Genomic DNA, 11,518 nt, shown 5'->3' with positions numbered 1-11,518 from the left:
CTTCACGCTTCCTGGGCACAGAATTCAAGGAGTTAGGGCTCATTAGGAGGGCAAACAACAGCAAAAAAAAGACAGAGAGATTTCTGTAATTCGCGTCTCTGCAGCACTTCTTGCTGCATCCCGTTGCCTGCTGCAAGGCGGTCACCTTAAGCAAGTTGCAGCTATAATACCCACAAAGCCCCCCTTTGGAGTATGCACAAAAACTGTAGGCAACTAACTCCTCTTAAACACTTCTTTCTAGCTCTCAGTAGCTCGCCTAAACGCCAGCAAAAATACATAAAGAAACAAATGCAGAAAGGCAAAGAAATGCTGTAGTTATTAGAAAGTGCATGCAATGAAAAACTACAGTCCGAGTCTTTCTCTCCCTATATAATCTCCTATAACTCCTCAACTGTCTGTACACCCCAACGGCCACACCATCGCTTTAATAGCGGCACCAGCAGCACACACTGCAACAGCAGCAGCAGCAGCAGCAGCAGCAGCAGCAGCAGCAAAAGCAGCAGCCAAAGCAAACGCCTTGAAGCAGCAAAGCCTGCATGCAGGCTGGGGACAACACGCCTCTTTTCTTTCAAGATAAAAGCTTGTCTGCCCTTGGGCATTTTAGAGGTTTGTGTTTATTAACAAAAATAAAAAACAGATTATACAAACAGAAAAAGATATACGTTTCTTACCAGCACCTCACGCCCTCTCATCTGCGACAAACAACAAAGGCCTCTCAGCCTCTCAATGAATAAGAGGGTGTGTCTAGGGGCCCCTGGGGGGGCCCCCTGGGGGCCCCTAGAGAGACCCTCTTATTTATTCAAACCCTCGTATCATCATTAGGTGACCCTACGGGGGATCTTTTGCTGCCCCTCCCTGGGGGCCCCTCCTGTAGGGGCCCCCTTCTTGGGGGCCCCCTTAGAGGTGCCTTTGCTTCTTCTTTTGTTTTGTGTAGAGAGGCCCCCTTCTTCGGGTGTTAGAAGTGCGTCATTAGCCTCCTATTGCAGATCCCCAGGGCCCTTTATGCACTTCGCCCCACTTAAGGGATTTGAGCTTTAATAGATCTACGCCTTCATAAGCAAAAGCTAAACGAAGTCTTTGATGTTTCTGCTGCAGTCGCCTCTGTCTGCTGTAATATCCGCGGTGTATAAACGCCCGCTTCCTCGGCCTCTTGTCGCTCCGCACTTTGTTGCATAAATAACCCAACTCATCTAAAGCCCGCCCCACAGGGGCCCCCAAAGGTTCCCTTAGAGGGGCCCCCACAGGGGCCCCCATAGGGGCCCCCACAGGTTCCCCCAGAGGGGCCCCCATAGGGGCCCCCAGAGGAGTCTGTATGGGGGCCCCCAAAGGGGCCCCCAGAGGAGTCTGTATAGGGGCCCCCAAAGGGTCCCCCAAAGGGGGGAGTATGGGGGCCCCCACAGGACCCTCTAAGGGGAAGCCAAGGGGGGCCCCACCAGGGGCCCCTATAGGGGCCCCCATAGGGGTGTCTACTGGGGATACAAAAGGGTCCTTCAATGAGGCCCCCAGGGGGGCCCCTGTAGGGGCCCCCATAGGGGCCCCCAGAGGGTTGGTTGACTTCGCTTTCAAAACGCTTTGAGGGGTGGCTTGGGGGGCCCCCCTGGGGGAAGATAACCCGGATAGGGGCCCCACAAGGGGGCCCCCTTTGTTCAAGGAGATAAGATAGGAAAGAGCTGGGGGCCCCTTTATAAGGTCTGATAAAGAACAAGAAAGCAGCAGGGGCCCCCGTAGGATAGAGGGGGGGGCCCCTAAAGAAGATACTTGCTGCAAAGTCGGAGACAACGCGGAGGAAGACAAACGCGAAAAACCCCAACTGCTGCTGCTGCTGCTGCTGCTGCTGCTGGGGTTGCTGCTGTTGCTGCTGCTGTGTTGCTGCTGCACTGCTTCCAGCAACAACTCAACTGAGGGAGAGACAGTCGGGCAGGGCCCCTGCTTGTTGAGGCCAAGCACAAAAGGATATTCAGACACACCTCTTCTCCACGTTGCTGCTGCTGCTGCTGCTTGGGTTGCTGCTGCTGCTGCTGCTGCTGTTGCTGAGGGCGCTGTTGCTGCTGCTGATCCCGCAGCAGCTGCTGCTGCTGGAGCTGTTGCTGCAGCTGCAAGGAGACCCCCAAGAAGGGGGGTTGCAGCCTTCGCCGCTAATGGTAGGCGCTGCATTGCTGCAGCTATCTATTAATTCTGCAGCAGCAGCAGCAGCTGCTGCTGCTGTTGTTGTTTTTGTTGCAGTTGCTGCAGTTGTTGCTGCTGCTGCTGCAGTGCGTCGGGGGCCCCCGCTGCAGACTTCTGTTTAAAATAGAGAGGAGGCCGAAGCCCTATTCAAACTGTCATCAAATAAATAAAATTATTATTTGTTTATTACTACTCTAAATAATAAACCCTAAACCCTAAACCCTAAACCCTGCGCACAGCCACAGAAGCCAGCTGAGGCCCCTCTCGCCTTCATTGAGGGCTGGCTAGGGTTTAGGGTTTAGGGTTTAGGGTTTATGGTTAAGCGTCTAGGGTTTAGGGTTTTCGGGTATATCTTCTGCTGAAGGGTTTTGTTTCTTTAGGGTTTAGGGTTTATGAAGGGTAAACCCTAATATCTGATCTTCTTGCTGCAAACCCTAAACCCTAGCAGCAAACCCTAGTTGTTTTCAGTGTCTTGATCTTTAAAACCCCTATCCTTAATTCCTAAACCCTAAACCCTAATTACTAAACCCTAAACCCTTATTTCCAGCATTACGCCTTCGAATTGAAGGCTTCTTCAGGTACTAGGGTTTAGGGCCTAGGGTTTAGGGTTTAGGGTTTAGGGTTTAGGGTTTAGGGTTTGGGGCGTATCGGAGGTCGTGTTACAAGTTGCAGCGATGGTTTTGCTTCCTCCTCACGCTGGCCATGGGCAGTAGGGCTGCTGCCTTTCGCCTGCTGCTGCTGCTGCTGCTGCTGCTGCTGCCGCTGCTGCCGCTGCTGCTGCTGCTGCTGGGGTTTGCAGATGGAAGTGCTGCTGTCTGTGGGGAGGGGGGCCCCCCTCTGCTGCCTTCATTTCTCAGGGCCCCTTCGCACCTCTGGCCAGCAGCAGCAGCAGCAAGAACAGCAGCAGCAAGAACAACAACAACAGCAGCAGTAGCAACAGCAGCAGCTGCTGCTGCTGCAGCAAGCAGCAGCAGCAGCTGCTCCGCAAGAAAACCAGTTCTCTCTCTGTGTGGCCCCACACATACATTAAGCAGCTTCTCTTATCCGGGTTGCTGCTGGGCTCGTCTGCATGCACTCAGCAACAGCAGCAGCAGCAGCAGCAGCAGCAACAGCAGCAGCAGCAGCAGCAGCAAGTGTGATAAGGGCATCGTTGAGTGCTCTAGCGGCTACAGGGATAAACAGAAGATAGCAGCAGCAGCAGCAGCAGGTGCAACGGCCACGAAAGATATTGCTGCAGATCGAGCAGCTGCAGCAGCAAGAGCAGATGAAGCAGCAGCAGCAGCAGCAGCACAGATACCAGCAGCATCAGCAACAGCACCAGCAGCAGCCACAACAGCAGCAGCAGCAGCAGCAGAAAGACGGCTGCTAAACGCTGGCATGCAGGCTTTGGGCCTCTGTATTAAAGCAGGAGACATCGCAGCAGCACTGCAGCAGCTGCAGCAGCTGCTGCAGCTGCTGCCACAACTTAAAGGGCCAGCAGCAGCAGATTCAGCAACAGCAGAAGATTCAGCAGCTGCAGCACCAGATTCAGCAGCAGCTACAGCAGATTCAGCAGCAGCAGCTGCTGCTGCTGGGGGGGGTCAGACAACCGCAGGAGCAACAGCAGCAGCAGCAGCAGCAGGAGTTCTTGGAGCTGCTAGCGGCGTGCTTAACCTTGCTGCTAGGCAGCAAGATGCTGCTGCAGCGCAGCAAGTGCTGCTGCTGCTGCAGCAGCACCGGCTGCTGCTGCCTATACACCCGGACGTGGCTTCTTCTTTTGTTGCTGCTGCAGGCGCAACTGGGAATGCAGCAGCAGCAGGAGCGATGCTGGCATTGCTGCAGCAGCAGCAGCAGGAAGTGCAGCAGCGAGCTGTTGCTGCTGCTGCAGAGCAGCTGCTGCTGAAGCAGCAGCTGGGTTGGAGAGCCTTTAGGGAGTCTGGGTTGCTGCTGCTGCTGCAGCGCCGCAGATGTCTCCCCTCACAAGAGATAATCTTAAAGCTGCTGCTGAACGAAGTGCTGCTCACTGCTGCTGCGCTGCAGCAGCAACAACAGCAGCAGCAACAGCTGCAGCAGCAGCAACAACAGCAGCTGCAGCAGGAGCAGCAGACAGCAGAGGATTTAGAGCGGCTGCGAGTTGAGGGGCTTTTAGCAGCAACTGCTGCTGAGATGCAGCTGCTGCAGCAGCTGCAGCAATCCGTCAAGGAGTCGATGCTGCTGCTGCAGCAGGCAGCGGAAGTGCAGCCACCCCTATCGCTGGAAGCAGCAGCAGCAGCAGCAGCAGCACTGCAGCAAACATGTTTGCCGCTGCTGCACTTGGCGCCCTGCAGCGCAGCAGCAGCGCGGCCTCTACCCGGCTCCCCCGCAGCAGCAGCAGCAGCAGCAGCAGCACCTCCTGCTGCTGCTGCTGCTGCTGCAGCAAGGACCTGCATGCACTGCAGCAGCAAACTGGGGTGTGTAGGTTTGGGGCTGAGGGAAAGGCGGCTGCTGCGGCTGGGGGTTCTGAGGCTTGCTGCTGCAGCAGGACATAGACAGCTGCGGCGTTTGCTGCACTTCGAGTTGCTGCTGCAGCAGCAGCAGCAGCAGCAGCAACAGCAGCAGCAGCAGCAGCAACAAGGCGGGGGGTTTACTGTTATTTTAGATGCAGCTAATATCGCATACAATCGACAGAACAAAGCAACTGGCAAATTCTGCTACGCTCAAGTAAACCCTAAACCCTAAACCCTAAACCCTAAACCCTAAACCCTAACCTCACAACCCCAAGCCTCAAACCCTAAACCCTAAACAGCTAACCTGAAGCCCTAAACACTCCACACTAAACCCTAAACCCGACGGGTAGGAGATGCAGGCAGCCCATTAGATGTAGCTGTTGCTGCTGCTGCAGCAGCAGCTGCTGCTGCTGTTGCTGCTGTTGCTGGCGCCTTCTCGGCAGCAGCCATTGCTACCGCTGCTGCTGCTTTTATTGTTGATGCCTTTGATACTGCTGGGACAGTTGCTGCCTGTTGCAGACGGGGTGTGTTAATTGTTGCTGCTGCTGTTGCTGCTGCTGTTGCTGCTGCTGCTGCTGCTGCTGCTGCTGTTAGGTGGAGCGTCTTCGGCAGGCGTTGGTAGCGAGAGGAGAAAGGCCTTTGATAATTATCCCTGGTGTTTATTTCTGGGGTTTGAAGCAAAAGCAGCGTGTTGCTGCTGCTGCTGCTCCTGCTCCTGCTGCTGCTGCTGCGTCCGCATGGAGGCGGGGAAGGCAGCAGCTGCAGCACGGCAGCAGCAGCAGCAGCGACTCCTACAATAGCAGCAGCAGCAGCAACAACAACAACAATGTCCTGTGTGAGCTGGGGCTATGCCCTAAGTGCAGCGACGAAATGCAGGTGCCGAACCAGAGCAAGCGATGCAGCAGCAGCAACAGCAGCAGCAGCAGCAGCAACAGCAGCAGCAGCAGCAGCAGGGGAAAGAAGACGCAGAAACTAACATGCCAAGACAGGGCCCTGCTGCAGCAATGGCAGCAGCAACGCTGTTTATTTGTCTGCGGCTCTGGGGCACATGATGATCACTACCATCTACTTGCAACCCTAGCGGGGCCCCTCAGCAGCAGTAGCAGCAGCAGCAGCAGCAGCAGCAATAGCAGCAGCAGCAATAGCAGCAGCAGCAATAGCAGCAGCAAAGGAGAGGAGGGCGCCCTACAACAGCACCTGCTGCTGCCACCGCCACCATCTCTTGACCAAATCCTCGCGCCGCTGCAGCAGCAGCTCCGGCAGCAACAGCAGCAGCAGCAGCAGCAGCAGCAGCAAGAGACAGCACTGCCGCCAGTAGTTGCAGTATTGAGACGCCACCTTTTGGGCCCCCCCTTATCGGATCAGCAGCTGCTGCAGCAAATTCTCTCCTTGCCAGAGCAGCAGCAGCAGCAGGAGCAGCAGCAGGAACAGCAGCAGCAGGAACAGCAGCAGCAGGAACAGCAGCAGCAGGTATGTTGTGGTTTGCCGAATGCTTTGAACGAGGGGCCTTTATCTGCTGGAGTCTTTCTCCCGAAGCAGCAGGAACAGCAGCAGCAGCAGCAGCAGCAGCAGCAGCAGCCCCACGAGCCTTCTCCTCTTCCTCTTCCTGAGCAGCAGCAGCAGCAGCAGCAGCAGCAGCAGCAGCAGCAGCAGCAGCAGCAGGAAGAAGGAGCATATTTACCGCTGCCGCTGCTAACCAATGACAGATTTAGAGACCATCGATTGGCGTCGCAGCTGCGGCTGCCGTTTATGCACTGGCGGCAGCTAACTTTGCTTCCGTTTGCTTTTCAGCAGCAGCAGCAGCAGCAGCAGCAGCAGCAAGCAATGCTGCATCTAGGGGTTGCAAACAATAGACTGGGGATGAGAAGGGATAAAGCCTTCTTCGGCTTTGAAGCTCACCAGCTGCTGCACCAGCAGCAGCAGCAACAGCAGCAGCAGCAACAGCAACGCGTCAAGGGACAACAAGGGATGAAGCAGCAGCAGCAGCAGCACAAGCTGCAGCAACAGCAGCAAAACCAGCAGCAACAGGTACACCTCAGCAAAGGCCTAAACAGCTACTCAGTAGTGCAGAACTCCGAGGGGCTGCAGCAGCAGCAACAGCAACAGCAGCAGCAGCAGCAGCAGCAGCAGCAGCAAATGACCGAGGGTAGGAAGGAGGCGCGGCTGCAGGAACAGCGCGAGCGCGGCTTCTTTGCGTGTGCACCTGCTGCTGTTGTTGCTGCTGCTGCTGCTGAGGCGCAGCAGCAGCAGCAGCCAGCAGCATCTGGCTGGCCGTGGATGCGGCACATGGAGCAGCAGCAGCAGCAGCAGCAGCAGCAGGGGCTGCTGCATTGGCAGCGAGGCAGCAGAGCCCTAGAGGATATCTTCGCTCCTCCTGGGGCCCCGCTGCTGTTTGTAGGCGAACGGAGGCTTGTTACTGCGCGCGTGCAGCAGCAGCAGCAACAGCAGCAGCAGCAGCAGCAGGAAGGAGAAGAGCCTCATGAGGTCTGGCATATCCCTGTAGAAGGTCCCCGCGAAGCAGCAGCAACAGCAGCAGCAGCAGCAGCAGCAGCAGCGGCGGCAGCAGCTTCGGCATCTAGTTTTTTCTCGTTGCAGCCTCAGCAGCAACAACAGCAGGAGCAGCAAGCAGCAGCAGCAGCACTAGCAGCAGCAGCAGCAGCAGCAGCAGCAGCAGCAGCAGCGCCGCCTTTGCACTGGATGAAGGCAGTAGACAATCCCTCAGCTTGGCAGCAGCAAGAAGCTCTCGAGGGAGACAAACGGTGGTTAGGCATCAACACTAAGCCCATCAAACAGCAAATTGCTGCTGCTAAACGCAGGCTGCTGCTGCTGCTGCAGCAGCGGGAGCAGCAGCAGCAGCGGGAGCAGCAGCTGCAGCGGGAGCAGCAGCAGCAGGAAGAGTGGGAGCAGCATTTGGAGCAGCACCAGGAGTAGTAGTAGCAGCAGCAGCAGCTGCTGCTGCTGCTGTTTCATTATTTGCCGATAAGCACGGATTTGTTGCGAAAGGCTGCTGCTGCTAGTGCAGCAGCAGCAGTGGCCGCAGCAGCACCTGCTGCTGCAGCAGCAACAGCAGCAATCGTAGCATATATAGCAGCAGCAAACGCTGCTATCAATGCTGCAGCAGCAACAGTATACTGCCGTCTATTGCTGCTTCCTTTTTCAGCAGCAGCAGCAACTGCTGCTGCATCTGTTGCTGAGCCCGTTGTTCTTGCCGCGGCAGCAACAGCAGCAGCGACAGCAGCAGCAGCAGCAACAACAGCAGCAGCAGCAGTAGCAACAGCAGCAGCAGCAATAGCATTGGCTGTCTTCTCTGAACATTTTAAACTCCAGTTATACAAAACAAAGTATGAAAATTAAATAAAACAGAGAGGGAGAGACCATCAGTCGCAGCTGCTGCTACTGTTCTTGCTGCTGCTAGTGCAGCTGCTGCTGCTAATGCTGCTGCTGCTGCTGCTACTATTGCTGCTGCTGCTACTATTGCTGCTGCTGCAAATTCTGCTGCTGCTGCTGCCTAATAGCCCTAGTTTTTAGGGACAGCAATTGCTGCTGCTGCTGCATTTGGTGCTGCTAGTGCAGCAGCCGCCGTCGCTTGTGCAGTTGTTGCTGCTGCAGTTGCTGCTGCTGTTGCAGCAGTTGCTGCTGCTGCACTTCTTATGCCCTCCTCTCTCTCTCCATTCAAAGTAACGCCGAAGAGAATAGAGAGAGACAGGATGTACAGCAGCAAATCTGGCTATGTAGCAGAAGAAGCGCTCTTCTTCTTCTTCTGCTGCTGCTGCCTCTGCTGCTGCTGCTGCTGTTGTTGCTGCCTCTGTTGCTGCTGCGTCTAGTGCTGCTGCTGATAGCGGCTTTGCTGCTTCTTCTGCTGCAGGCATTGCTGCATTCGCTCCCATTTCTGCTGCCTCTACTGGTATTGCTGCTGCTGCTGCTGCCGGCGTTGCTGCAGTTGGTGCTGCTGCTGCTGCTGCTGCTGCTGCTGCTGCTTCTGTGGGGTTGGGGTCTATAAAGAAGTGCAGCGGGAGAGGAAGCTGCTGCGGAGTTATATTGACTCTAGCTAAGCAGATGCCTAGAAAAACATCTTCATTATACACCTCAGGTACCTGCGTAGACACTGCAGCAGCAGCAGCAGCAGCAGCAGCAGACAGCACATATAGAGCACCAACTGCATATAAAGGATATAAAGAAAATGAGTATATATCTTCAGGCTCGAAGCTCTTCTCTGTCTCTTGTCTTACAACAACACCGCCGTGTCTCCCTTTCTTAACAGCCCCATACACAACAGCAGCAGCAGCAGCAGCTTCTTGCTGCTGCTGCTGCTGCTGCTGCTGTTGCTGTTGCTGTAAGTGCTGCTGCAGCAGCAGCAGCAGCTTCCGCCGCTGCTGCAGCAGCACGTCCCCATCTATCTTAATAAGGAATGAAGCCTCAGGGCATTCAGCAGCAAACCACTGCAGCAGAGAAGCAGTTTTTGCTGCTAAAGTAGAGTAGCTCTCACGAGGAGACAGCAGCAGCATGTCTCCTGCTGCTGCTGCTTCTGCTGCTACAGCAGCGGCAGCAGCAGCAGCAGCAGCAGCAGGAGTACATACAACAAACAAACGCTTTATATCTAACAACTCAACACCTCCTTCTCTCCCCCAGCTGCTGCGAATTTGCTGCCGCAACTCAAAATCTGCTGCTGTTGTATAGATCGCCAGCAGCACAAACCACCTGCTGCTGCTGCTGCTGCTGCTGTAGCTGCTGCTGCTGCTGCTGCTGCTGCAGCCTTTTATTCGCGGGTATATAAGGATCTGCCAGGTCTGCACAGGAGACACTCCAAGGGGCCCTTTAATTGTGCTGCTACGCGTTGCTGCTGCTGTTGCTGCTGTTGCTGTTGCTGCTGCTGCTGCTGCTATGGCTGCGCTGTGCGCTGCTGCTGCTGCTTCTGCTGCAGTGTTGTCTTCGTATCTCTCCAGTGCATCATCATCGGCTACTGCTGTTGCTGCTGCTGCTGCTGCTGCTGCTGCTGCACGCCGAGCAGCAGCGCGCAGCATTCCGCTAGGGCTGATGTCAGGGCCCCTCCTGTGCTGCTGCTGCTGTTGCTGCTGCTGCTGCAGCAGCAGCAAGAAAAACAGCACCACCAGCAGCATAAACCAACCCAAGAAGAACGGGCGGAGAAGAGGATTCCCGACTATACCCTGAAATACAAACCCTAAACCCTAAACCCTAAACCCTCAACCCTGAACACTAAACCCTCAACCCTAAAGCCTAAACCCTAAACGCTAAACCCTAAACGCTAAACCCTGAACGCTAAACGCTAAACCCTAAACCCTTAACCCTTTAACCTACACCCTAAACCCTAAACCCTAAAACCCTAAATCGTAAACCCTAAACCCTAAACCCTAAACCCTAAAGCCTTGCTTACATGTTGCCTTCCTGTTTGTGTTTTGCATTCGTTTTGTCTGTACGGATATCCACTTGCTGCAGCAAAAGGAGACACATCGATATCGCTCTTGCTGCAGCTGCTGCTTCTGCTGCTGCTGCTGCTGCTGCTGTCGGCGCTGCTTCTGCTGCTGCTGTCGCCGCTGCTTCTGCTGCTGCTGCTGCCGCTGCTTCTGCTGCTGCTGTCTGCAGCTGTGGAGCGCAGGCTGCTGCTTCGGTTGCGGCACCAGACGCTTCTCCTGCTGCTGCTTTTATTTCCTCTGCTGCTGCTGCTGCTGCTTTTGCTGCTGCTGTTGGTTCCGGAGCAGCTGTCGCTGCTGCTGTTGTTGCTGCTGCTGCTGTTGCTGCTACTGCTGTTGCAGGTGCTGCTGCTGCTGCTGCTGCTGCTGCTTTCGGTACTGGGGGCTGTCATTATAGCTGCAGCAGCAACGGGAGCCCCCGCAGCTGCAGCAGCGTCAATAACACAGCCCCTTCAGTAGCCGCAGCAACAATACTGCAACAGCAGCAGCAACAGAAGCAGCAGCAGCAGCAGCAACAGCAGCAGCAGCAATTGTTGCTGCTGTCCTGAGATGTCTTCCCTGCGCCTCTTTCTGGGCTAACAAATTCGCAGCCTTCAAAAAACGTAAAGAAAAGATAAAGCTTGAGGGTTTGTAGCAATAACTTAAGGGTTTAGGGTTTAGGGTTTAGGTGTACGAGCGCAGCCCTTGTGGAGCAGAGTAGGGTTTAGGAGATGATGCTAAGGGTTTTGTGTCTGAGGCCCGATGCGTTGAGACAGAGTCCCTTTTCGAAGAATTAGGGTTTAGGGTTTAGGGTTTAGGGTTTAGGGTTTAGGGTTTAGGGTTTAGGCGATCTTCTCGGGCTCGTCTCGCTCTGGTGAAAGAAAGACAGACTGCTTAATCGAGAATAATTATATATTTAATTAAAATTATTAATTTTAAAAATTATAAATTACATGCCTCGAAACCCTAGCCCGTAAACCCTAAACCCTAAACCCTAAACCCTCAGCCGCAGTGCTCGCGGTTGCAGCTGAGTATCTATGTGCGTTTTAAATATAATTTTAAATATAATGCATTAAAATATAATTAATTAAACTAATGAATTTATTTTAAAGGTAATCCACAAGGAAAAACACAGAATCGACAGAGTTCAGGGTTTAGGGTTTAGGGTTTAGGGTTTACGGTTTACGGTTTGCAGCTAGCAGCGAAACCGCTTTGTTGCTAACGCTCTCTAGTAGCTGCTTCTTTATATAAAGAATTGCTTGTCTTGTTTGTCTATAGATATAAACATAAATATTCTTACGTTAGTTCTTTATATCTATTTATTTATTATTATTTATCATTTACTGTTTATTATTTATTATTTATTACTTCTATTTTGCTAAAGCAGCGATTCAAACAAATACAAAAAAGTTTTTCTTCTTACTTAGACCTACATAAATACATTTATAAATATATATATAATATATATAAAATATATAA

The 11,518-nt window shown here is 53.8% G+C and overlaps 3 protein-coding genes across 3 annotated transcripts; 1 reads left to right on the top strand and 2 right to left on the bottom strand.

Annotated features, from left to right (window-relative positions):
- Window positions 1-969: 969 nt before the first annotated feature.
- EAH_00052930 (hypothetical protein, conserved) lies at window positions 970-2,154 on the bottom strand (the record flags this gene model as incomplete). The annotated part of the gene is made up of 1 exon (XM_013391107.1): window positions 970-2,154. One exon carries the CDS (start codon window positions 2,152-2,154, stop codon window positions 970-972), a length of 1,185 nt encoding a protein of 394 aa, XP_013246561.1.
- Window positions 2,155-2,840: 686 nt separating this feature from the next.
- EAH_00052920 (hypothetical protein, conserved) lies at window positions 2,841-7,562 on the top strand (the record flags this gene model as incomplete). The annotated part of the gene is made up of 3 exons (XM_013391106.1): window positions 2,841-2,875; window positions 3,246-4,845; window positions 5,226-7,562. The coding sequence occupies 3 exons, from the start codon at window positions 2,841-2,843 to the stop codon at window positions 7,560-7,562; spliced, it is 3,972 nt and encodes a 1,323-aa protein (XP_013246560.1).
- A 593-nt stretch (window positions 7,563-8,155) lies between these two features.
- On the bottom strand, window positions 8,156-10,452 carry EAH_00052910 (hypothetical protein, conserved; the record flags this gene model as incomplete). Its single annotated transcript, XM_013391105.1, has 2 exons — window positions 8,156-9,796; window positions 10,024-10,452. The coding sequence occupies 2 exons, from the start codon at window positions 10,450-10,452 to the stop codon at window positions 8,156-8,158; spliced, it is 2,070 nt and encodes a 689-aa protein (XP_013246559.1).
- Between the last annotated feature and the right edge of the window lie 1,066 nt (window positions 10,453-11,518).

The sequence above is a fragment of the Eimeria acervulina genome, genomic scaffold (genome assembly GCF_000499425.1).
Source record: "Eimeria acervulina Houghton genomic scaffold, Eah_scaff962, whole genome shotgun sequence".
Taxonomy (NCBI): domain Eukaryota; phylum Apicomplexa; class Conoidasida; order Eucoccidiorida; family Eimeriidae; genus Eimeria; species Eimeria acervulina.
The sequence above is the reverse complement of the archived record's forward strand: the minus strand, read 5'-3'. Positions and strand labels throughout refer to the sequence as shown.